General features: G+C 40.8%; 2 protein-coding genes across 4 annotated transcripts in view; both read left to right on the forward strand.

Annotated features, from left to right (window-relative positions):
- Positions 1-3,236, forward strand: part of LOC138799565 (zinc finger protein 585A-like) — a 41,313-nt gene extending 38,077 nt beyond the window's left edge. For 2 of the 3 annotated variants that reach the window (XM_069980928.1, XM_069980927.1), the window contains 2 exons: positions 65-182; positions 1,660-3,236. In XM_069980928.1, coding sequence (XP_069837029.1) covers positions 65-182; positions 1,660-3,236 — 1,695 coding nt within the window. The remainder of the gene's footprint in view (positions 1-64; positions 183-1,659) is intronic. The other variant, XM_069980929.1, reaches the window with a different exon arrangement.
- Positions 3,237-7,181: 3,945 nt separating this feature from the next.
- LOC138800072 (oocyte zinc finger protein XlCOF7.1-like) overlaps positions 7,182-27,255 on the forward strand; it is a 30,263-nt gene continuing 10,189 nt past the window's right edge. The window contains exons 1-11 of the mRNA XM_069981879.1: positions 7,182-7,252; positions 11,542-11,658; positions 11,763-11,924; positions 13,108-13,231; positions 14,998-15,095; positions 15,340-15,451; positions 15,933-16,030; positions 16,259-16,397; positions 17,391-18,375; positions 24,525-24,603; positions 24,711-24,866. Coding sequence (XP_069837980.1) covers positions 11,581-11,658; positions 11,763-11,924; positions 13,108-13,231; positions 14,998-15,095; positions 15,340-15,451; positions 15,933-16,030; positions 16,259-16,397; positions 17,391-18,375; positions 24,525-24,603; positions 24,711-24,866 — 2,031 coding nt within the window. The 5' untranslated portion in view covers positions 7,182-7,252; positions 11,542-11,580. The remainder of the gene's footprint in view (positions 7,253-11,541; positions 11,659-11,762; positions 11,925-13,107; positions 13,232-14,997; positions 15,096-15,339; positions 15,452-15,932; positions 16,031-16,258; positions 16,398-17,390; positions 18,376-24,524; positions 24,604-24,710; positions 24,867-27,255) is intronic.

The following is a 27,255-nucleotide window of genomic DNA, read 5'->3' on the forward strand; positions in this document are numbered from 1 at the left end:
TAGTTGGCGGTATTAGATTTCTAGTTTGATTTTAGACTTTTCCAACTGTCATTTATTGAATTAGGCAGCAAATCTGAATGATATAAAAATCGAAGACATAACAGAAGACAATGAAGTAGAGACGTATGTGGGTGTAACCCAGCTGTGTAAGGAGGAGGAGATTCCGAGATATATCAGCACTGGTGAGTGATAACCATTGCATACTGAAATCCCTTATTCTGCTTGCCAAAGCTCCACAGTAATCTTTTATTTTATTGCCCTCTGCCAGTACATTCTTAAAGTGATACTGTCACCCCCTTTCTGTATGAGGACTTCTCTACACAGCTGTAAATTCTGCAGTTTTCATACCTTACTTTATGATAGATTTCTTAGTGCTTGATCCAGTGAAAAATGCTTTTTATCGTTGGTGGTTTGTGCCACCTGGGCGTGGCTTGCAGCGTCACTTAATCCCGCCCACATCAGTGCCGTGGGCCTCACCCCTCTGTGATTTCATTGCCATGTTGGCCCCCACGCCCTCGGCAGCCATTGAAAAGGGCCGACAGTCTAGGCCCCACCCCCTCTAGGTCGGCCCATTCCAAGTAGTGCTGTAGACGTGAAGCTCCGCCCAGGTGGCACAAACCACCGACGATAAAAAGCTATTTTTTTACTGGACCAAGAAATCTATAATAAAGTAAGGTATGAAAACCTTTAGAATTTAGGATTTACAGCTGTGTAGAGAGGTCCTCAAACAGAAAGGGGGTGACAATGTCACTTTAAAGAGTCACTGTCACTATAAAATTTGACACGTCATCAGGCATCTGAGTTAGTAAAAATTGTGAGGAGGGCACCACCCAATGTAAAGTATATAGGGTGCTATAATGCTCAGTAATCAAGATATACAAAACAAAGAAAAAGAAAAGCACTAAAATAGCACACCTGTATAATGTAACAAAAATAATTCATTTTATTAAAGCACAGAAAAAAAACATAAAAACATTTAAAAACATACACTCATAGTACAGATGAAAATAAACTGAACTATAACCTCTGTCCAAAACCGGCAATGGTGTACTGCCTTTTCCCTGAGTGGGGGAAACAAATAAGAGACTTGTGCATATAGGTATAGGAGAATACATGTATTGGTATTAGATATGCATGATAAACTGCTCCCTCTTCCTATTTGCACAAAGAGCCCTAGTGCATGAAAATATGAAAACGCCAAATTGCTAGAATGTACAACCTGCACCAAGGATTGTCACCGGACAGTTGGTATGAACACGCCCAACGCGTTACGTCGCACAGTTTGCTCAAGGTTGGCACCATCATTGTTATTTAGAAGTAATGAAGAGCTTACTCTTTGAGGATTACATAGTTACATAGTTAATACAGTTGAAAAAAGACACATGTCCATCAAGTTCAACCAAGGAGGGGATGGATACAGGGAAGGGGGAGGGAAACATTTTATTTTGATGTATTTTATGGGAAGCCCCTTGTAGGAACATTTTAAAGGTTCAGAGTACGTTCACACGTACTGGATCCGCAGCGGATTTTCTGCTGCGGATCCGCAGCAGAGTTCATCCAAATAACTGAACAGAGTATCCAATCTGCACCATCAAATCTGCTGCGGATCCTGTAGGTGTGAAAGCACCCTAAATAAAACTTCTCTTTTTTTATTTCTAGATGACGGTATCAAAAATATGGGAAATCTCCATCTGCCCCAAAATTATGAAGTAAAATATAACAATAGTACAGAAGACAGCCATGGAATACCTTCCACTATACATTTCACAGCAACTGTACCCACAGTCTTTTACACGGATCCCAAGGAAAATGGATCTGGCCAATCACAGAATGTAGAACAAATTACGAGAGAGGAAGGGGGGAAAAGATTTACATGTCTTGAATGTGGGAAACATTTTAAAAAGAAATCTATTCTTTCTACGCATGAAAAAACCCACAGGGATGAAAGGCCATTTTCATGTTCAGAATGTGGGAAAAGTTTTAAAAGGAAATCAAGTGTTATTGAACACCAGGTAACTCACAACGCAGAGAGACCATTTCAGTGTCCAGAATGTGGAAAGCATTTTAAAAAGAAATCTATTCTGTCTATGCATGAAAGGATTCACAGGGATGAGAGGCCGTTTTCATGTTCAGAATGTGGGAAAAGTTTTCGCCAGAGGCCAGCTCTTTTTAAACATCAAAGAAGGCACAGAAAGGAGGAGCCATTTTCATGTTCAGAATGTGAGAGAAGTTTTCAACAGAAATCAGATCTTCTCATACATCAAAGGTCGCATACAGGGGAAAAACCATATTCGTGTTCGGAGTGTGGAAAATGTTTTCGCCAGAGAGCATACCTTGTTTCACATCAAAGAACTCACACAGGGGAAAAACCATATGCGTGTTCTGAGTGCGGAAAATGTTTTATGCAGAAATCCATCCTTGTTCTGCATCAGAGAATTCACACTGGAGAGAAGCCATTTTCATGTTCAGAATGTGGGAATGGTTTTCTGCAGAAATCAGCCCTCACTATGCATCAGAGAATTCACACTGGAGAAAAGCCATATTCATGTTCAGAATGTGGGAAATGTTTTCGCTATAAATCAGATCTCATTGTGCATCAAAGAAGGCACAGAAAGGAAGAGCCATTTTCATGTCCAGACTGTGAGAGGGGTTTTCAACAGAAATCAGATCTCATTGTGCATCAAAGAACTCACACAGGGGAGAAACCATATTCGTGTTCTGAATGTAAGAAATGTTTTACCCAGAGAGCATCCCTTTATGCACATCAGAGAACTCATACAGGAGAGAAACCATTTCCTTGTTCTGAGTGTGGAAAATGTTTTATGCAGAAATCAGTCCTTGTAATGCATCAAAGAATTCACACAGGGGAAAAGCCGTTTTCATGTTCAGAATGTGGAAAATGTTTTTGTCGGAAATCTGATCTCATTGTGCATCAAAAAAGGCACAGAAGGGAGGAGCCCTTTTCCTGTCCAGAATGTGACAGAGGTTTCCTACAGAAATCAGCTCTCATTGTACATCAAAGAACCCATACAGGGGAGAAGCCACATTCATGTTCTGACTGTGGGAAGTGCTTTACACAGAGATCATCCCTTGTTAGGCATATGGTAATCCATACAGGGGAGAAGCCATTCTCATGTTCAGAATGTGGAAAATGCTACAGCCATAAATCAGCAGTTTCTCAACATAGGAAGCGAAGCCATTTCCAGACTGTATCAATTGATTTACTTCAGGTGTAATGCTATAGAAAAATCAACTTGATTAAAAAATTTTTTTTTTAAATTGTCAACATAATTCTCTTTTGTTGATATTAAGCCATGACATTTTTTCTTAAAGTGTCACTGTCTTCATAGAAAACTTTTGACACGCCAAAAGTTTTGATCGGTCCGAGTCTAAATGTTCAGACCAATATCGATTGTCAGAACGAGTGGAGAGAAGACCAAGCTGCAGCATCTTCGCTCCCCCCTCTGTGTCAGCATAAACAGTCAGGCTCCATAGACTTACATTATAAGTTCAAAAGATCACATGACACAGCCGGGAGAGGACTTCGCTTAGTGCGGTCTCTTCCCGGCTCGTTCTCCCGATCCGGAACACTCAAACCCAGACCGATCAAAACCTTTGACATGTCTTTATGACATGAAAGAGAATGTCTGACAGCATCCAGGAATAGGGTTCAAAGTTTTATTGTTGCTTGCCCAGGTACATCAGGAATAATGCGACATTTCGATCCTATCTGGTCTGATCAAGCTTGATAAAGACTGGATAGGTTGTAAAGTCACATTATCCCTAATGTACCTGGACAAGCAACAATAAAACTTTGTACCGTTACTGGATGCTGTCGGACATTCTCTTTTAAGTATGCTACGACTGTGTCAGTTACTTAGTTTACTGACTCTCTGACGTGCGTCCGATACTATACCTATCGCGTGAATTTTAAACAATAAGGTGCTGTTTGACCCTGTTTTCATGTCTCTATGACATATCAAAAGTTTTTTATGGTGACGCAGCGCTGCCTTACCAATTTCTGACAGTCGACAGCCTCCTGCAGCTAAAACGTCACATACCTGGCTGATAGATTGTCTGCTCAGGTAATTGGAAACTGGGGCGGAAAATTGCAGCAGCAGAAGCCAGGTAAGTGACATATATGGATGCTATCCAGAGGCTGTCCAAGAGCAGTGAGAATGGGGACAGGTAAGTACACTTATTATGTTCCTGCACCCCTTGCCTGTCCGTGATTTTTAACTTTTGAGGCATTAATAATCAATGGAGGGAGCAGGCCAGATGATGCTGTGTGGGTGATGCAATGCTCCTAACAGTGCTCCCAGCTGAAGATTATGCCAACTATCCGGGTATATCTGTCATGCGTCCGTTTAAGGTAAACAGAGAGGGCTCCCGGCGAGAGCCCTCTTTGCAGCCCGCGGTCCCCGGTTGCTATGTGCAGCCAGGGACCGCAGGTATTGGCCGGCCAATTAGCTATTCAAATGCAGCTGTCAAAGCTGACAGCTGCATTTGAATAGTATATGTGCCCCCCTGTCCCTGGTGTCTAGTGGGGGATCTCTCCCCCCCCCCCCCCCCTTTGTAATGATGTGGCCAGGGCTCAGCGTTGGAATGATGCTGATCCCGGCTCGGCAATCTATGTAGATAGTCTGCTGCAGACCATTATAATAGAGCACCGATCTGATGGATCATTGCTCTATTATATACACAGCATTGATCTCAATGGGAGATCAGTGCTGTGTATATAGAAGTCCCCCAGGGGGCTTCTAATTACTGTGAGTGAAAATAAAATAAAGTGTTTTTATTAACCCCTTAAGGTCAAAGCCAATTTTCTTTTTCCACTTTATGTTTAAAAGGCCAAAGCACTTGCATTTTTCACCTAGAGACCCACATGAGCCCTTATTTTTTGCAACACCAATTGTACTTTGCAATGTCAAACTTTATTTTCCCATAAAATATGCTGCGAAACCGGAAAAAAAACAATTGCGCTGTCAAATTGAAAAAAAAAGTAATTTTTTTTCATTTCAGGGAGTTTCATGTTTACGCTGTTCACCCTGGGGTAAAACTGACTTGTTATATATATGTTCCTCAAGTCGTTACGATTACAACGGCATATGTAACATGTATAACTTTTATATTATCTGATGGCTTGTAAAAAATTCAAACCATTGTTAACAAATATATGTTCGTAAAACTGCTCCATTCCCAGGCTTATAGCGCTTTTATCCTTTGGTCTATGGGGCTGTGTCAGGTGTCATTTTTTGCGCCATGATGTGTACTTTCTATCGGTACCTTGATTGCGCATATGCGAGTTTTTGATCGCTTTTTATTACATTTTTTCTGGATTTGATGCGACCAAAAATGCGCAATTTTGCACTTTGGGATTTTTTTGCGCTTACGACGTTTACCGTGCGAGATCAGGAATGTGATAATTTAATAGTTTGGATGATTAAGCACGCGGCGATAGCAAACATGTTTATTTGTTTATTTATATTTATAAAATGGGAAAAGGGGGGTGATTTGGACTTTTATTATGGGAGGGGATTTTTTATTAATAAAAAAAACATTTTTACTTTTATTTTTACTTTTACTAGAAGTCCCCCTAGGGGACTTATATATACACAGCAATGATCTCTCATAGAGATCAATGCTGTGTATATACACAACAATGATCAGTGAGATCGGTGATAGATTGCACTGGCCTGCTGCAGGCCACAGAAATCTATTGCCGAGTCGGGATCAGCGTCATTGCAACGCTGAGGCCCGGCACCAGCAGAAGGATGGATCAAAGCCTCTAAATGCAGCTGTCAGGTTTGACAGCTGCTTTTAGAGGCTTAATTAGCTTGCGCAGCAACGGGACCTGATATCTGCAGCCGGGAGCGACGGCGTTCAGAGCAGGGTCCCCGCGGGACCCCTCTCTGAACTCCCCCCCGCGGCACCATGACGTATCAGATACATCATGGGTTGCTAAGGGGTTAATAAAAAAACCCTCCCCTAATAAAAGTCCAAATCACCCCCCTTTTCCCATTTTATAAATAAATAAACAAACATGTTTGGTATCGCCGCGTGCGTAATCACCCGATCTATTAATTTGTCCCATTTCTGATCTTGTACGGTAAACGGCAAAGTGCAAAATTGAGCATTTTGGGTCGCATCAAAACCAGAAAAATTGTAATGAAAAGCGATCAAAAAGTCGCATATGCGCAATCAAGGTACCAATAGAAAGAACACATCATGGCGCAAAAAATGACACCTGACACAGTCCCATAGACCAAAGGATAAAAGCGCTATAAGCCTGGGAATGGAGCAATTTTAACCTCTTACCCGTACCCGTAAGAGGTGTTCAGAGCGGGGCCGCGTGGCGACCCCGCTATGAACCACGGTGGTCCCGGGTGCCGCTTGTAGCCCGGGACCGCAGGTATTAGCGGCAAAGGTCCGATCGCCGTGCCCGCTAATACAGTAATCAGATGCAGCTGTAAAACATGACAGCTGCATCCGATTACCAGACGCAGCCGTTACCTGGTGTCTAGTGGAGGAGATCGCTCCTCCGGGACGTTGTCCTGGACGAGCGATCTCCGTTACTGAAGCCGGCCGGGGACCGCTCCAAGGTGGGGCCGTCCTCGGCTCGGCACTCGTATATCTATACAGCAAAGATCTCAATGAGAGATCAAAGTGTATATACTAGAAGTCCCCCCCATATATAACAAGTCAGTTTTACCCCAGGGCGAATGGCGTAAAAACAAATACCCCCCAAATAAATGTGTTTGTTTTTTTTTCAATTTCACCGCGCATATAATTTTTTTCTGGTTTTGCAGCATATTTTATGGAAAAATTCAAAGTGGCATGGCAAAGTACAATTAGTGACGCAAAAAATAAGGGATCATGTGGGTCTGTAGGTGTAAAAATGCAACAAAGAGGAAAAAACAAAAACGCAAAAACGAAAATTAGCCCGGTCCTTAAGGGGTTAAAGTGAGCTGAAGGAATCTGCACTTTGCAGTAGGTGTTCTCATTACCTGCATAGTGCTACACCATGCAAGTACCACACATGATCAAAGAGCCTGGAGCATCACCTCCCACACATGTGACTGATCACATGGTCATGACATCATCAAAGGTCCTTTAGCATCTCCAGCTGCACAGCTGGCAGCCTAACTCCTCCTATTTACGATTGATCACATGGTTATGAAATCATCACAGGTCCTTTAGCCCAGCAGCTACTGGTGACCAGGATAAGTGTATTCCTTGTTACTATTACATTGTATGTAACTATTGCATCTCTGTATGGACTGTATGCAGTGTGTATAGAGTACAGTGTGTATGAGGTGAAGTGTATATTTGTGTATACAGTATGTATGAGATACACTGTAAATATAAAACATGAATAGTAGAGTATATATATGAGATACAGTGTATATAGTTCAGTATGTGTGAGAGTGTATATGTATAATTTGTATATAGTTCAGTATGTATGAGTGTATATGTATAATGTGTATATAGTACAGTATGTGTAAGTTACAGTGTATATGTATGTGTATATAGTACAGTATGTGTAAGTTACAGTGTATATGTATAATGTGTATAAAGTACAGTATGTGTAAGATACAGTGTATATAGTAGAGTATGTATGAGATACGGTGTATATGTATATAGTACAGTATGTATGACAGTGTATATGTATAATGTGTATATAGTACAGTATGTATGAGATGCAGTGTATGTATATATATAGTACAGTATGTATGAGATGCAGTGTATATGTATGAGATGCAGTGTATGTATATATAGTAGAGTGTATGACATGCAGTGTATATGTATAATGTGTATATAGTACAGTACATGTATGAGATGCAGTGTATATGTATAATGTATATAATACAGTATGTATGAGATGCAATGTATATGTATAATGTGTATAATACAGTATGTATGAGATGCAATGTATATGTATAATGTGTATATAGTACAGTAGGTATGAGATGCAGTGTATATGTATAATGTGTATATAGTACTGTATGTATGAGATGCAGTGTATATGTATAATGTGTATATAGTAGAGTATGTATGAGATGCAGTGTATATGTATAATGTGTATATAGTAGAGTATGTATGAGATGCAATGTATATGTATAATGTGTATATAATACAGTATGTATGAGATGCAGTGTATATGTATAATGTGTATATAGTAGAGTATGTATGAGATGCAGTGTATATGTATAATGTGTATATAGTAGAGTATGTATGAGATGCAGTGTATGTATATATAGTAGAGTATGTATGAGATGCAGTGTATATGTATAATGTGTATACAGTACAGTACATGTATGAGATGCAGTGTATATGTATAATGTGTATATAATACAGTATGTATGAGATGCAATGTATATGTATAATGTTTGAGATGCAGTGTATATGTATAATGTGTATATAGTAGAGTATGTATGAGATGCAGCGTATATGTATAATGTGTACAGTACAGTACATGTATGAGATGCAGTGTATATGTATAATGTGTATATAATACAGTATGTATGAGATGCAATGTATATGTATGTGTATATAGTACAGTATGTATGAGATGCAGTGTATATGTATAATGTATGAGATGCAGTGTATATGTATAATGTGTATATAGTACAGTATGTATGAGATGCAGTGTATATGTATAATGTGTATATAGTACAGTACATGTATGAGATGCAGTGTATATGTATAATGTGTATATAGTACAGTACATGTATGAGATGCAGTGTATATGTATAATGTATATAATACAGTATGTATGAGATGCAGTGTATATGTATAATGTGTATATAGTACAGTACATGTATGAGATGCAGTGTATAAATATGTATAATGTGTATATAGTAGAGTATGTATGAGATGCAGTGTATATGTATAATGTGTATATAGTACAGTACATGTATGAGATGCAGTGTATATGTATGTGTATATAGTACAGTACATGTATGAGATGCAGTGTATATGTGTGTGTATATAGTACAGTACATGTATGAGATGCAGTGTATAAATATGTATAATGTGTATATAGTAGAGTATGTATGAGATGCAGTGTATATGTATAATGTGTATATAGTACTGTACATGTATGAGATGCAGTGTATATGTATGTGTATATAGTACAGTACATGTATGAGATGCAGTGTATATGTATGTGTATATAGTACAGTACATGTATGAGATGCAGTGTATATGTATGTGTATATAGTACAGTACATGTATGAGATGCAGTGTATATGTATGTGTATATAGTACAGTACATGTATGAGATGCAGTGTATATGTATGTGTATATAGTACAGTACATGTATGAGATGCAGTGTATAAATATGTATAATGTGTATATAGTAGAGTATGTATGAGATGCAGTGTATATGTATAATGTGTATATAGTACAGTACATGTATGAGATGCAGTGTATATGTATGTGTATATAGTACAGTACATGTATGAGATGCAGTGTATAAATATGTATAATGTGTATATAGTAGAGTATGTATGAGATGCAGTGTATATGTATAATGTGTATATAGTACAGTACATGTATGAGATGCAGTGTATATGTATGTGTATATAGTACAGTACATGTATAAGATGCAGTGTATATGTATAATGTGTATATAGTACAGTATGTATGAGATGTAGTGTATATGTATAATTTGTATATAGCACAGTATGTATGAGCAGGTCCGGTTTTAGACTAAATGTGGCCCTGGGCAAAGTTGAAGGCGGGGCTCCAAATGCTGAAATATTGTAGCAACAATTTAAAGGGAATCTGTCAGCACCTGTTCAGGGTTCTGAGGTGCTGACAGTGTGATGAAGGTCTGTGTGTCCTAGTGCGGTGTGTTACCTTTGTTTTTCAGATCGGTGCTGTACTTTGTCCCCAATCTATGCCGTAACTGTCTTCACAACTGTCAAAGAGTAGGAGAGGTGATGCGTTCGTGCCGCACTTCGGCCCGCCTCACCACTACCTCCTCCCAACTTCTCTTGAATATTCACTGCTCCTGTCCCCCGGTCTCTTAGCGACGTCATCTTTAGCTGCCTGGTATGCGCCGTAGTGCAGTAGTGGCCGTAGTGCCGTAGTGGAGCGGCACTGAGCGAAGCCACTGAGGGCATATGCTCTGGCCCTCAGTGCGCCAGCACCGCTCCAGCACACTACGGCGCATGCACGAATCAGGCCGCGGGAGCGTGTGCAATACACAGAACCAGGCAGCTAAAGATGACGTCGCCAAGAGGCCAGGGGACGGGCGCAATGAATATTCAAGAGAAGCTGGGAGGAGGTAGTGGTAAGGCGGGCCAAAGTGCGGCACGAAGACATCACCACTCCCCCTCTTTGACAGTTGTGAAGACAGTTACGGCACAGATCTGAAAAAGAAAGGTAACACACCGCACTAGGAGACACACCCCTTCATTACACTGTCAGCACCTCAGAACCCAGAACAGGTGCTGACAGATTCCCTTTAAGGTCCCCATAAGGTGTACGGAGCTCTCTGGACAGTCCTGTGACAGATGATGTCAGTGGTCAATATTACCGCCATAGTGTGACCACCACATAATGACTCTATATACACACTATATACAGACCAATATTACTGCCATAGACTGACCACCGTATATTGACTCGTCTGTATATACACTATATACAGACAAATATTATGTGGCGGTCAGTCTATGGCAGTAATGACTCTATATATACACTACTGTATATACAGACCAATATTACCGCCATAGACTGGCCCCTACATAATGACACTATACACACTATATACAGACCAATATTACTGCCATAGAGTGACCCCCACATAATGATCCAAAAACACACTATATACCGACCAATATTACAGCCATTGAGTGACCACCACCTTATTTTTTACTCAATAAAATACACCATATTGCCTTAGTGACATCATCATACACTATACATCAGAGCGCTGCAGCCAATCGCAGGCCTCAGTATTCATGTGCAGCAATTACATATGGCTGATGAGGCCAGTACAGTCTATTTACCTCAACACTTCTGATGGACATTGGAGTCAGCAGTGCTGATACACACACACACTAACACATCCACAAAAACACATTATACAGATAGCCAGGGATCACTCTCAGACGTTGCAGGATGCTCTCTGTGTGCTCCTGCCCCTAACACTTACTTTAACTGCGGTAGGGGGCCCCTGTGGGATGGGGGCCCTGGGCAATTGGTCTGTTTGCCCCCCCCTAACGCCGGCCCCGTGTATGAGATGCAGTGTATGTATATATAGTACAGTATGTATTTTTATGTCATGTATTAGTTCACGTTATAAAACATTTTAACATGCAGATAGAACAATCTCATTAATTTTATTGTCATTTATCCTCTTCCTAATTATTAGCAATGTTGTCTTTGTTTTTTTTTTCATTTCCATCTACAAAGCCATAATGGTCCAGTTTTGTGGGACAAGTTGATTTGTCATGTGGCACCATCTAATGTATTAGGGAAATATTATAATTTGTATAGGATAGATGCTCACTCTTCCTTTCCTTCTAGTTTTTTCACCAAGTTATTTTCCTGACTTACCTACTAAGGATGGAAAAGGACAAAAAAAAGATGGCTGAGAGGATATTAAACCTCACAATAGAGATCATCTACCTGCTGACCGGAGAGGTGAGGGGTCCGGGAATGGTGTCACACGTCATGTATTGTATTTCTATGACTGGAGAGATGAAGGGAATGTATAAAGTGAGATCATTGTCTCTCTCCATGTACAGGATTACATAGTAGTGAAGAAGATGACTGATGAGGATGAAGCATATAGCGGGGATCAGGTTCCTATCATGGTGTCTCCATCTCAGTCACTGATACATAAGAGGAACAGATATCAGGAGATCCTAGAAGTCACCAACAAGATCACTGAGCTGCTGACTGAAGAGGTGAGTGCTGCTGGGAATACCAGGGGAATGGCAGGTTGATGGCTGTAGCATTGTGTTTGTATATAGGAAAGGCACTAACAGTAGTTTAATTTTGGTGTTCTGATTCTATTGTTTTACTGCAGCAGATAAGAGAGATCATAGTTTTAATAAGTGCCATTCCCCGGGCCATGGCACCACCACTATGATGCAGCAAAGTACAGTGAAGATGTCAGAGCCCATCAGAGGGTACTCCAGTGGGTAAATGCAAAACTGGTAGTAGCAGCAGATCCTATAGAGAGGACCTAACATCTTGTTGCTAGATACCACAGGAGATCTTCAGAGGTGTTGTGGAGACCACACCTCCATGGCCAGAGCTCTTTGGGGGTCACAGTATTGGTCAGTATTGAGGAAAAGAATAACAATGAATATGATTACATGTAGTTTAACAGTAAAATCACTGTAACACAGCTTAATGTAGAAGAAATAAATCTACATTAAATAAGAAGTCTGCTGATTTTAAAACTTTGCCAGCCAGCGGGGGGAGGGGGGGATGGTGTCACTGGCTGAGCGGGCAATCCATCAACAAGGTTGTGACATTGCAGCCAAAAGAGATCCCGGGACCTGGCAGCACAGGGAGAGGTAAGTAGTGATTGTTTATTATGTTTTACCCTGCTGGCTGACAATTTTTTTTAATTGCTAGACTTTGACTTCTGCGTATGTGAAATACATAGGGATCTGTTAGGGTATCAAGTAATCGTAGGAAGACTTATCCAGTACACTTAAAAACAGTCACTTTATTAGATAATTAAAACGCAGTAAGGCAACGATTCCCTGACTAAGGTGTTTCTAGCCTCTTGGGCTTCTGTAGTCTGGCTATAGACAGTTTTCTATAAAAGCTGCTGGAGACAGCCGAACACCGTACTCAACTGTTTTTCATAGAGAATGTCTGGAGTGGCAAAACCCGTGCACAACCCTCCGCTCCATTCTGATTGGAGATTTGAATCGCTATTCTCGAAATTGCAGGGGGGAACCAGGAGTCAGACCTTCAAACTATCATCTAGTTATCACCTATCCTGAGGGTAACCCTGTAACATGGGAGTACCCCTTTAAGTATGTGCCAATTCCACTGTAGAAGTTAGGATGGTAAAAATCCTCCACAATTGACCCCTTTCCTTTGCTGAGTTTGTCCTCTTGTGTGTCACAGGTTCCAATAAGATGTGAGGATGTCACTGTCTATTTCTCCATGGAGGAGTGGGAGTATTTAGAAGGACACAAGGATCAGTATGATGATGTTATCATGTTGCATAACCAGACTAGCACAACATCAGGTAAGAAGAGACCTCATGTGTCCTTAACTGTTTATGCTGTTATGATTGCTGCAATATTATATATTTATGTTTGTATTTTTTATGGTTTACTTACCATTACTTACAATACCATTTGTAATGTCAAGAGATATCCCATTAGGTGATTAGAAGTTGAAGAGTATTCCAAAGTAAGATATAAGATCACAAAGTTGCTTATATAATGGTTTGGATTGCTAGTGTTATTACCTGTCAGTATAGACGCTGGGACTGTAGGGATTGTCCAAACCGAGTTCGGTTCAGGTTCATACGAACCCGAACTCTCGGTAATGATTCCCGCTGTCTGCCCGCTCCATGCAGAGGGTGGATCCAGCGGGAGGACCGCCTGGAAAACTGGGATATAGCCATAGGCTGTATCCCAGTTTTCCAGGCCGTCCTCCTGCTGTATCCACCCGGTCCATGGAGCGGGCAGACAGCGGGAATCTGATGCCGAACGTTCGGGTTCATACGAACCCGAACCTCGGATGGTTCGGACCATCCCTAGCTGGGAGGGATGGCGGTTACCTTAAGACGATCATCACATGTGGACAATACCAGACCTGCAAGTGATAACCAATGGGTTTGCAATGTTGCTGCAATATCAGAACATCAATTGGTCAGTAGCCATTTCAGCTGGTGGACTCAGGATGCATGTCAATAGCATGTTCATTTGCAGAAATGGTAATGCTAAAAGTATAATCACGCCTTGGTCTATCCATTTTTCTCACATGTTTTCTTCCTTAAAGTGGGAAGACAAATTTTACACACTAGGATAGGGAATACCTAACTGACTGATGAGGGTTTCGGTGGTCGGACCCACAGCAATGATGAAAACTGACCTTGCTGCCACATCCTGGGCACCATTGCTTCATTAGATACTCTGTTGCATAGGCCGCTGTATAATAGTGAGGTTGACCTGCATATTTTCCTTTGATCTGAGGGTTGAAATGTACTACTGCTGTACCCTTTTGCTCACTAGTATGGATGTTTTGTCTCTGTTGCTATTAGTTTATGCCTTTTACTGTTAAAATCTTAAAAGCAATAAATAAAACCTTTAAAAAAAATGATGAAAACTGAGACAATAAATGCAGCACGTAAATGCAGCACGCAGCACTCGCCACTCCTGCGCTCTATTTACTCTTTATAAGGGTACGTGCACACTACAGAATCGCAACGTAAAACCCGTCACAGATTCCGCAGCTCGCACCCGCTCGCGGACACTGGTGGCCACGTGCGTCTCCGCCTGAGTCATAGACTCCATTCTGTGTACTGTTGGATTCTGCCGTCTGCCGAAAGAATTGAAGAAAATGGAGTCTATGAAATGGGCGGAGATGCGAGCTGCGGAATCCACAATGGTTTTCCGTCGCGATTCCGTAATGTGCACGTACCCTAAGGCTGCTTGAAAGTTTTTCTGTGGCCCCATAGAGAATTGATAAAGTAGTGGCTACATAGGCACAGTGAGTACTCCATCCATTGTGGGGACAACTCTCTCCATTCTCTCTGTCACTGTATAATATGTCAGACACAAACAATAAATATGGACCACTGTGTTTGGTCACTAAGGGGGGGATTTATCAAACATGGTGTAAAGTGAAACTGGCTCAGTTGCCCCTAGCAACCAATCAGATTCCACTTATCATTCCTCACAGACTCTTTGGAAAATGAAAAGTGGAATCTGATTGGTTGCAATTGATCCAATTCTACTTTACACCAGTTTGATAAATCTCCTTCTATGTGTTTATCCTCTACAGGTAGATCCAGTAAGGAAGCAATGCCAGAGCAATATCTCAGTCCTCTATTTTCCAAAAATTATCCAAAGAAAAATCAGAATATCCCCCAGGACCATCAGGTAGAGTGAAGCTCCAAATGCTGAGTATGACAGTGTTTCCTATACAGTCATATATATATATATATCAGTTTTATTCTGGCATTTTAGGAAGGTGATGGCTGAAACTTTTATGTGTCTTCCTGATATGAATATATCTTGCTGACAAAGAATATTCTATAGTCAGGCTAGCTGCTGGGTGATCTATGTGTGTATTCATTTTAGACTTCTTTTCATTTGTACATTTATTCCATCTGTGGTGAATTAGGATACAAATGTGAATAGTATAAAAGCTGAAGATATAGGAAAAGAATACAAGACATATGTGTGTGTAACCCAGCAATGTAAGGAGGAGGAGATTTCTACAGATATCAGCGCAGGTGAGTGATAACCATTACCTATTGTCCTTGTCCAATCTCTAGTCATGCCCATTGGGCTCCTCTTCTCCCTCCTCTCACAGGCTGACAGACTGCTTTGTATGTGGACACATAGCAGCCAACCACCAGTCACTACTGAGAGCGATGGGGGAGCGCACTCCTCATGACCATATTCTCTCATCTCTTAGTCTAATGGCACAATGTTTATGTGAGTTGTTTCTGTGAATATGAGAGAGGATCTGTCCCCATACTATGTTACCCCTTACCCCATTTCAGTATGATAACAGATAAATTTTACATTTTTTTCTACTTGCAGATGATCATGTTTCAGACAGACATGATGAAATGAATGATTTTAGATAAGACATTTTCGCATTTTTTTTCCCCCTCTTGCGCTATCATCCTGCCTAGCTCCAAACTAAACATTGGCAATGTAAGGGCATATTTGCACATCATAGTCATGTTAGGTTTGTGTCTTCTACAGAGGAATCGTATAAGGAAGAAACACTAGAGACCTTCCCCAGTCCTCTCTACTACCAGAATTATCCAAAGGAGAATCAGCATGCCCCACAGGATCATCAGGTAGATGGAATTACCAAATGCTGTATGTGTGATGTGTAGTGTGATATGAAATATTTAGGAAGTTGATGAATGTAACTTGGGATTTTAATATGTAATCCACCTGCTATGAATACATACTGCTATGAATACATACTGCTGCCATAGAATATTTTATTTTCATGAGAGTTAGCAGCGCCAAATTTTTTTCATTTTAGACTTTTCTTGCTGTCTTCTTGTTCATTGAATTAGGCAGCAAATCTGAATGATATAAAAGTCGAAGTCTTAACAACAGAAGAAGAAGAAGAAGAAGAAGATGATGATGAAGAGATGTATGTGGGTGTAACCCAGCTGTGTGAGGAGGAGGAGGTTCTGAGATATATCAGCACTGGTGAGTGATATACACTGAAGGGCTTGTCTGGAGGTTTTCAATAAACTAGAATTGCATTGACTTCTGTGGGTGTTGTATGTTTTATTTCTAGCTCTTCTTGTCTTCTCAGGCTCAGTCATATGACCACTCTGCTTGTGTTTTCTTTACTTCCTGTGATGTCACAATTAATATTTGTTTCCACCGAACATGATCAAAGATGTCATCAGGTGGATAGGGCAGGTGTCCCTCCCTTGGGCTGGCTTATATTCCACTTTGATTTTAGACCTGCTACTGTAAGGGCCTGTTCACACTACGGAATCAGCACAGAGATTCAGCTCGGAACCCTCGTCCGCGGACTCCGCACCAAATCCAGCCTGCTATATCTTTTAATGGGAGGCCTTGCGCACCTTCGCTCTCTGCACCTTCCGCTCAAAGAACTGACGTGTCTTTGCTCAGATTTCGTAGTGTGAACGGGCTGTAAGCGGAGCTAAGATTAGAGCTATGTAGAGGCTGTAGCAGAAAGGGCAGCATGAAATGGTACAGCTTCTACTGAGCTCCACTATTAGCTCAGCGTCAGAGTAGAGCGTCAGGGAGTGGCACAAAGATCAAAAGCTGCCGGCGTATAGGCCGACTGCCGAGCAAATGAAGTGCTTCGCTTTGTTTGTAATGTAAATTCGCTCATTTCTAATTACAACCGTCAGTATTCTAGATATCATTAAAGCATGACATACTGTAAATAAATCAATGCCAGCATGCAGATACATTTAATGTACAGTCATTTTGCATATACTATACATACTGGTATGTAGTAGTACTACTAATATACAGTTATTTGAAAAAACGCCCTTTCCTATGGCTAGATATAATGTTATCTCAGCAGTAAAAAAAAAACAAAAAAAAACCAAAACGGTAAAGGATATGTAAAATGCAAAAAAAGAAAAACCCTGCTGTCTTATGACATTATGTTTTTTAAAGATTAAATAAAAGGGTTTGGTTTTTTTTCTTAATTTTCAGGTGATCACACCCAAAACGTAGAAAATCTCCGTCTACCCCAAGATTATGAAGTAAAATATAACAATAGTACAGAAGACAGTCATGGAATACCTTCCACTATACATTTCCCAGCAACTGTACCCACAGCCTTTTACACGGATCCCAAGGAAAATGGATCTGGCCAATCACAGAATGTAGAACAAATTACGGGAGAAAAAAAGGCTAAAATATTTTCATGTTCAGAATGTGGGAAACATTTTAAAAAGAAATCTATACTTTCTGACCATGAAAAAACCCACAGAGATGAAAGGCCATTTTCATGTTCAGAATGTGGAAAAAGTTTTAAAAGCAAATCAAGTGTTATTCAACATCAGATCACTCACAAAGCAGAGAGACCATTTCAATGTCCAGAATGTGGGAAAAATTTTAAAAATAAATCCAGCCTGTCTATGCATGAAAGAATTCACAGAGAAGAGAAGCCGTTTTCTTGTTCAGAATGTGGTAAAAGTTTTCGCCAAAAGCCAGGTCTTTTTAAACATCAAAGCAGGCACAGAAAGGAAAAGACTTTTTCTTGTTCAGAATGTGATAGAAGTTTTCGACAGAAATCAGATCTTGTTATACACCAAAAAAGGCACAGAAAGGATAATCCATTTTTATGTTCAGAATGTGGAAAATGTTATTGTCTGAAATCAGAACTCATTGTACATCAAAAAAGGCACAGAAAAGAGGAGCCCTTTTCATGTCCAGAATGTGACAGAGGTTTCCTTCAGAAAGCATCTCTCATTGTACATCTGAGAACCCACACAGGGGAGAAGCCACATTCATGCTCTGAATGTGGGAAATGCTTTACACAGAGATCAACACTTGTTAGACATATGACAACTCATACAGGGGAGAAGCCGTTTTCATGTTCAGAATGTGGGAGATGCTACAGCCATAAATCAGCACTTGCTCAACACAAGAAGAGAAGGCATTTTCAGACTGTAGGAAATGATTTACCTCAGATGTAATGCTATTGGAAAATTATGATTAAAAAAAAATTTTGCAACAGAATTTTCTTGTGTAACATTGTAACACTGTAACATTGTGCACCCAAACCAAACCTGGCTCTCTAGCATAGCACGTTCCAATATCCTTTCTTATTGCTGGAGTTGGTGTACAGGCTGACAAATGGTTTCCTGGCTGCCATGAAAGACCTAAACAACCCTGTGGAGCGGCAATGGCCACCAAAGACTATGTTGTCTTGATAGAATATGACAGGTGCACACAGTAGGAAATTTTTTTAGCATTTGCAATTTTTCCAAACTTTTTTTTTTCTTCAACTTGCTTAACACCATTCTGCTCTCTGCCGTGATGCACCTGGGGTTGAGCAGCATGGAGCGGATCAGCGCTGAAAGGCTGGCGACTCAATGAGCAGGGTGCTGATCAAACGAAGTGCTTTGCTTCGTTTAGATGAACGGTTCTCTCATCTCTCATGTTATGGGAATACTGTCTGTCATTATGGCTTGCACTGTTATCAGGACACTCCAGTTGAGACTGTTATAGTTTAGCACAATGTGCTCCATATATACATTCTTCTTGATATACCATTAGTAAGTCTGTGCATCCCCAGCCCCTTCACTACAAATACTTTTTGCTCTTTTCTCAAGTTCCTCCTCCGTATATAATGCCCTCACCTACATGTAACAACGTCATGACCGGCCCATGTTACATCTTCACCTCTGTATATACAACCACTACACTCTGCACAGCACCCGGCAATAGAATGCCTCATCCCCTTTTTACCACCTCCGCATCGGAGTTTCTCACATTTTTCTACTTGCAGGCGGCTGAGAATGGAGGTAATCTGTGCAGCAGCCAATGAGACAAATGTAGTGCCTGCTTTTTAACCCTTTCTGTGCTTTAGCATGTACAGAACTTAATTGCTGCACAGAAATAGTTAAGAGCAGAAAATTACATTACAATCTCTCGCCCTCTCTATAACATGCTGTAACTCATTCTAATCATTGCAATAGAATAATGGTAATCACTTCAAGTATATACCTGTGCCTACCCACCATGTAGGAGTCACATTGTACATCAGGCATGCATACAGTTAGAGTACAAAGAATACAACAGAGTGTATATAGATATGATCAAACATACCCTATGTTATATGGACCTCTTGTTTGTATCTAACTTTGTCCTTGTTTGTATCTAACTTTGTCTGTCCTTTTTTAATATATGACATGTCTATCACCCTTTTTGGCACTATTGCACTTTATTGAATGGCTGCTATTTCATCTACATTAGTAGCTGGTATAATAGTTAACATGTGCAATAGTTAATGGGTTTATATTTGCTGGTACTATATTGATAGGGGTTATATTTGTTGGTACTGTATCCTTATAATAGTTTTTATGGAGCTATTTGTCTATATCCACATCCAGTCAACTATACATACATATTTTCGTGTTCACTCCATTGTTTGTATTGTACACTGTTAATACATATTGTGGGAGGTGAACCTCGCCTTTTTTTGCCTTTGCTGTGTCCAGGTTCACATGTTTTCAGTACTTGTTTTATTACTTTCTTTAGTACATTTTGTTTTTATCTGTGTATTTTGTTAATCAATAAATTTGTATTTTTATTACCTATACATTTTTTTTCTTCTTTTGGGGTTTTAAATAGAAAAATGTGTGTGACTCTGGTGCAGGTGTCATTAGAGCACAGGAGCCGACCACACAAAGGTAATGTATGCTTTTTAACCCACTATGTGCTGCAGCATGTGATACCGAGCCATGCTGCAGCACAGAAAGGGTAAAAGAGGAGGAGGCTACATTTATTTCTCCGCATCTTCTGCAGAGGATCATGCATATTTTATTTTATTTATTTTTAGTAAAATAAAAAAATTTTTTATTTAATTTTGAGCGAATTCATTGATTTAATTTAGTAAACCCTAGGTGTGATGATATGGATCTTTTTGGGCCCAGTAGTCATCATCCTCAAAGGTAAAGTAACAGCCCCAAAATATTTGGTGACGAACACATTCTCATGGTACAGCCTTTGTTTCCAGATGTTGATGTAGTTTTCCAGGATGGGGCTAAAGGTGCCTATATTTTTTAACTGACAGTTATCCCTCCCTCCCCATACACAAGAACTTTAAGCACAGCCAAGCATTACTTTGTTCTTCATGGGGGGCGGTAAGCTGTGGCAGCAGCTTATCTTTTAGAGAACAAAGGGGTAGGGCAGTATAAATCCATCATGCCCAACCTATATCTCTTCCAACATCATCTGGAATCTGTCAAAAGCCACCTGACAGATTTCAATAAGAACAGTACATTGCAGTCTGCTTTATAAATGTAAACAAAAAAACTGTAGAGGAGAAACCTAGCTAAATTTTAAATTAGGGCCTACAAAGAACATAATTTCCATGCCATAATAAGTATGAAGAAACAATAAAAAAAATGCATTCAAAGGTAATCACAGCCTTTAAAGAGAAACTCATGGCCCGGATATGGAGATCACGCACGCATCTCACACGCTCTGCTGTGTGATCCCGCTTTTTAGGTGAAAGCGATCTTTATTCCAGGCACGTCTGTGAGACTGTCTGCCCCTGCCCCGCTCTCCAGCCATCTTTGGCTGCTCTGGATTTCAACGTGAGCTGGCTGTCAATCATTCTGGAGGAGGTGAGGGCGGTCTGAAGACAGATCAGTGGTCAGAGTGGGGCAGTACCAGACTGTGTCACAGACCCACCTCAGTGACACACATAACTGACCAGTGCTAAAGGTAACTATGCAATGCTCATGTCAGTGACTGCAAAGGTGCCCCACCTTAGTCGCTGACTGGCTGAGTGGGCAATTGTGAAGGGGGCCATGAAGTTGCAGGAGATACAGGAGACCAGCGGGTGATCATGAGCAAGTCGGGCTCCCTGACTTCATGTTTGAATGTGTATCTATTTCTTACAGATGAATGCAAAGAAAATGGAGGGGAATCCTAGAGATCATTCAACAGCATTTCTTACAAGACTCTGGGTTCACACAACGTTTTTAGCATACGTTTAACGGATCCGTTTTTTTTTAACGGACAAAAAAAATTGTGCCAGCAACGTTTTTGTGTCCGTAAAAAAAAAAAAAGGATCCATTTTGATCCGTTTTTTTTATAATGGAAGTCAATGGAAAAAACGGATGCACACAAATGCATCTGTTTTTGCAATCCGTTTTTCATCCGTTTTTTTTTTTTAAAAACGGATTGCAAAAACGCAGTGTGAACCCAGCCTTATACCTATTTTGTGTCTATGGGACAGACGGGACTTCGAGAGGAGTCCTGCTTGAAATTTCACCACATATTTTGTAGTAGGAACATTCCCAAACCTTTCCTACGACTCCATCCCGCTCTTTTTCAGGCACCTGGAGCAGGGTGGCGCAGAGCGGAGTTTATGGCAGCTGGCTAAGAAGTTGACTGCCGAGCCTAGCGCTTTGCTACTGCTGTAAATTCACTCATCCTCAATGGAAACCCATTTCATAAAGAATAGAGAAGAAATCAGGCGATACCTTTTGGAGGCTAACTGAGTATATTTGAGTGTAAGCTTTCAGGAGTCTAGCTCCCTTCGTCAGACATGATGTTATACAGAACTGAAAAAAATTACAGACTTCTATACACACTAGAGGAAGCTTATCAAAGGATTTTAGAAACTTTAAAAATAACAAAATGCAATATACACAGGGTCTGCTATTTACAACAGGTCAATTTAAAACTTTGCAACATGGTCTCCATATCCATGCCAGCTTCATGTCGGCCTATGTGTGACCTGTTCTGGCTATGAAGACCATTAATTGCTATTAGGCCATTAATCTGACAACAATCAGATAGCAACAAGAGCTTACCATCCTCTTGTCACGCCTCATAAGCTTTAGTTTATGGACCTGTTGTAAATAGCAGACCCTGTGTATATATTACATTTTGTTATTTTTAAAGTTTCCTAAAATCCTTAGATGAACCTCTGTCTAGTGTGTATATAAGTCTGTGATTTTTTCAGTTTTGTATAACATCATGTCTGACGAAGGGAGCTAGACTCTCGAAAGCTTACACTCAAATATACTCAGTTAGCCTCCAACAGGTATCGCCTGATTTCTTCTCTATTCTACTGATTTCTATGGCTAAAATGGTACAACAATACTCTACTATGAAGATCCTGACAAAGTTTATGTGCAGATGTCACTTCCAGGGGCAGAATAAGCTAGTAAGTGGTGTAATAGATGATAACCAGTCATTACATGCCATGCTCTACAGCCTTACGTGACAAAGAGTGACAATGTAGCCCTGGCCTTACATAGACCTCCCTCCCACACAAGACGCATTAAACAGACACACACCTTTGCATTTGCCCTGCATGTATATTACACCACCACAGGTGTCAAACTGCGGCCCTCCAGCTGTTACAAAACTATAGTTCCCATCATGCCTGGATAGCTAAGGCTGCGTTCACACTTTCAGTGTTCCGCACGGAACACGGATGTGTAATGCCTGTAACGGATATGCAACGCGCTGTAATGAATCAGCCGCGGTTCTGTTATTACAGCACGGCGCATATCTGTACAGTTCCCCCCACCCAGTATCTTATCACAGATGCTGCCCGGGTGGGGGGAGAAATCCGTTACAGGCATTCCACTTCCGTGTTCCATGAACAGCGTGTGAAAGCAGTCTTATGGTCTGTTTACACGAAGCGATAATTCGATTGTTTAACGATTTTGAAGCAACGATTTGGTTTTTATAATGATCAGCGTTTAGATGAATAAATCGTTAGAACAATCGTTATTGCGATAGTTTTTAAGATCACTTAAGCCCATCTCACACAGTATGATCACGAAGCAATCTGCGAATTTTTAGCGAACGACTAACGATTTGAGAACATGTTGTAAGATCACAATGAACGATTTTTCGCTCGTCACTTGATCGTTCGCTGTGTTTACACGAGCCGATTATCGCTCTAATGTGATTGTTATCGTGAAAATTCAAACAATAATCGCTCCGTGTAAAAGAACCATAAGGCTTTGACTGTCCAGGAATAATGGGAATTGTAGTTTTTCAGTGATTGCAAACCAGCCTCCTCCCATAAATGTGACTGATCACATGGCCATGACGTCATCAAAGGTCCTTTTACTCCTCCAGCAGCACAGTCTGGAGCTTCACTCTGCCCACACCTGACTGATCACATGGCTGTGACATCATGAAAGGTCCTTTAGTCCTATGGACTCTACCATCCACTGATAGTGGTAAGGGTGACATATTATTATACTGCAAGGTGACTGTATAGGAATCCATGGCTGATATGTAGTACAGGACTGTATAGGTTATGAGAATTTTATGTCTTTGTACCTATAGATATGTAATTCACCTGTGTCAGATCCTTTATATATCTATAGTGTGTAGCTATAGCATTGTAAATTTGGTTAGCATTTATATATACATATGATTGTTTACTATGCAGTGTATTGTGTATGTTTGTACTATGAGTGCATATCTTTATATACGTATCTATATATAATAGATTATATTGGTGTCTATGGGGCCACACCACCATACCATAAAGTACCACCAGTGTTATCAAGCCTGGAAAGACTGATGGCTTATCCTCCAAAAACTCAATCATTCTACCTGTTATTGCCTGGATCTCCATTTCCTACCATCAGAAGCATTGCTGCCTTCTGTCGCTGTAACATTGGTAGCTATCTAATGTCGGGGGTGGGATCATTCACCCACAATCCCGCTATACCATCCGAGATGGTCAGGCGGAGGAAGTGGAGAGCAGGGGAGAAGAACAGGTGGGACCTTCTCTACTCCCCGCATAACCCCTACAAGCCACCGTACCTGACTCAAATCATAGACAAGACTTGTGCCCAGTTCTGTATGCTGAATATCAATTTGTTTTTGCACAATATGGTTATTGTATGGTAGAGGTATTATAACATTGCTTATATGTACACTGTATGACAGCACATTTTATGAGATGCCATATTTGTAGCATTATTAAAAAGTAATTTATATTATATATTATATAAAATTATATTTTTCAGAATGAGCATTCATTTAGAATATTTTTATATATTTTTATGTATATTTTGGTTTTTTTGTTTTACTTATTATATTTCTTCTTTTCCGTCCTGGCTAATTAAGAATGGACAAGGACAGAAAACAGATGGCCGAGAAGATATTAAACCTCACCCTAAAGATAATCTATCTACTGACTGGAGAGGTGAGGACATCTGGAAATCATGACACATCTTCTATTTCTTAATGGACGTGACTTGGGGAGATGGAGGCAATGTATATTGTGAGAATATTGTCTCTCTCCATGCACAGGATTACACAGTCGTCAAGAAGATAAGTGATAAGGATGAAGCATATAGCAGAGACCATATGAAGTTATTCTCTCCTCACTCACGGACACATGAGAAAAACTGCTACCAGGAGATCCTGGAACTGACCAGCGAGATCACTGAGCTGCTGACTGGAGAGGTGAGCTCACTGCTATACAGTAACACTTAGGGCCCTATTCCACCGGACGATTATCATTTAGATTATCGTTAAATCGTTCAAATCTAAACGATAATCGTTCGTTTGAATAGCAGTTAACGACCGAACGAGAAATCGTTGATCGTTCAATAAGACCTGGACCTATTTTTATCGCTGCTCGTTCGCATTGAATAAGACATCGTTTCGGTCATTCGCAGTAGTGACGAACGCAATAGCGACAACAAGACGACCGCAAGAACGATCATAAGTAACTATTATCTTTCCATGTAAATGGGTGAACGATTTTTAGGTCTTTCGTAATATCGGTAGTTTGGATCGTTCATCGTTAACGATTATGCGAACGATAATCGTCCCGTGGAATAGGGCCCTTAGGCGGGTATCTAGATTTTTGTGTGTGCAGTGGCAGTTAAAGCAAATCTGACCCCCCCCCCATCCATAGATGGATATCTATGAAAGCATTTAAAACATACCTTTGTTGCCTGTGTCTGTGTTGTTATTTTCATAAACACCGTTATTTGGGCAGTAAATGGAGTCAAAAATCCCTGGACCGTTTGCAGAGCGTAATGGTGTCTTAACACAGATTCATCTGACAGATTTTTTTAAAGCCAAAGCCAGGAACAGACTTTAAACAGGCAACAGGTCAGAAAACTGAGTTTTCTCTCTTTTCAAATCTGTTCTCGGCTTTGGCTTTAAAAATCTGTCAGATAAATCTGTCTGTGTAAACGCACTATTAGTGGCTGATTAGGCAAGGGGCAAACATACAGCACAGTCTACTGCATGGGTCTCCAAAGCTGTTGCAAAACCACAATTCCCATCATGCCCGGAAAGCTAAAGCTTTGGATTTAGCTGTCCAGGCATGGGGAATGTAGTATTGCAACAGCTGGAGGGCCACAGTTTGGAGACCCATGGTCTACTAGCACTAAGGCTTTCAATACTATCTATCCAGCAGTGCTGTCAGGGGGTCACAGATTTACTTTAAGCAATTTAAAGGGGTTTTCCACTTTGGACAATCCTCACTTGTAAGAGCATCCCATTGTCAATGAACAGAGTACAAGTGGGGAGATTAAAAAAGCTGAGCCGGTGGTGAACGCCTCGGAGATGGAGCATATACTTACCTTTACATTGTGTATGCCTGTTGTAACTCCCGCCTGCCTTATGGGTGGGTGGGGGGGGCACAGCAAGTTGGGGAGGATTGACCTCCTTCTGCACCAGATTTACCATGATTTACACCTCTTCTCAGGCGTAAATCATGGCAGAAATGTACACCAGAGTTCCAGCCGTTTTTACTAAGAGGCGTGCTCTTCTTAGTGAATCCAGTGGAGTAAAAGGGAGCGGGGCCTAATTTAACTCCCCCAAAGTGTTGTTCTGCTGTGATCAGCTGTAAGCTGTGGGGGAAACCTGGCAATGACTTTGTCATATCACTGTTCTGTTATATGCAATTAAAGCGACTCTGTACCCACAATCTGCCCCCCCCAAAACCACTTGTACCTTCAGATAGCTGCCTTTAATCCAAGACCTGCCCTGGGGTCCATTCGGCAGGTGATACAGTTATTCTCCTAAAAACAACTTTTAATCCGGCAGCGCTGTGTCTAACGGCCGGGGCTTACATTTGTATATGCATTAGGCTAGCACCACCTCTCCGTCCTTCCTCCCCACCCTCCTTATCATAAGGAATGATCCAGGAACATTTACTGCTGTTTGAGCTTTGCACAGGTGTATTAATGATCCAGCCCATGTTCATTATGCACACAGAAGGGGAATAGGAAGCAATCTGCCTGGGGCATTCCTAATGGTGAGAAGGGTGGGGAGGAAGGACAGAGCGGGTGTGCCAGCCTAATGCATATACAAATGTAAGCCCCGGCCGTTAGACACAGCGCTGCATGATTAAAAGTTGTTTTCAGGACAATAACTGCATCACCTGCCGAACGGACCCCGGGACATATCTTGAATTAAAAGCAGCTATCTGAAGGTACAAGCGGTTTGGGGGGGTCAGATTGTGGGTACAGAGTCACTTTAAGATGGATGCTCATATCTGTGCCTCACTCCTTTCTTTTCTATGAGCGTCCATGGGAGTGTTCTCACAATTACCATTTCCAGTTTCCTTTGCATAAAAAACATCATTATTAAATAAATCTGGCAATTATGCACAATACAGTGATAAAATAATATTCAAAACAATGGACTGCAGCAACAATGTACAATAATAGGTAATATTGGTAGGCAAAAGAGGAAAGAGCAGGCACTACAATCCCCAGCACTCCGACAGCACACCTTCCCATAAGCAGCCTGACCGCTCTGGTGCTGCTCGCTGCTGAAGATAAAAGCCCAATGCAAATAGTGGTGAAGTAGATGAACAACTGCAACTCACCAA

Source organism: Dendropsophus ebraccatus, chromosome 8 (genome assembly GCF_027789765.1).
Source record: "Dendropsophus ebraccatus isolate aDenEbr1 chromosome 8, aDenEbr1.pat, whole genome shotgun sequence".
NCBI classification, from domain to species: Eukaryota; Metazoa; Chordata; class Amphibia; order Anura; family Hylidae; genus Dendropsophus; species Dendropsophus ebraccatus.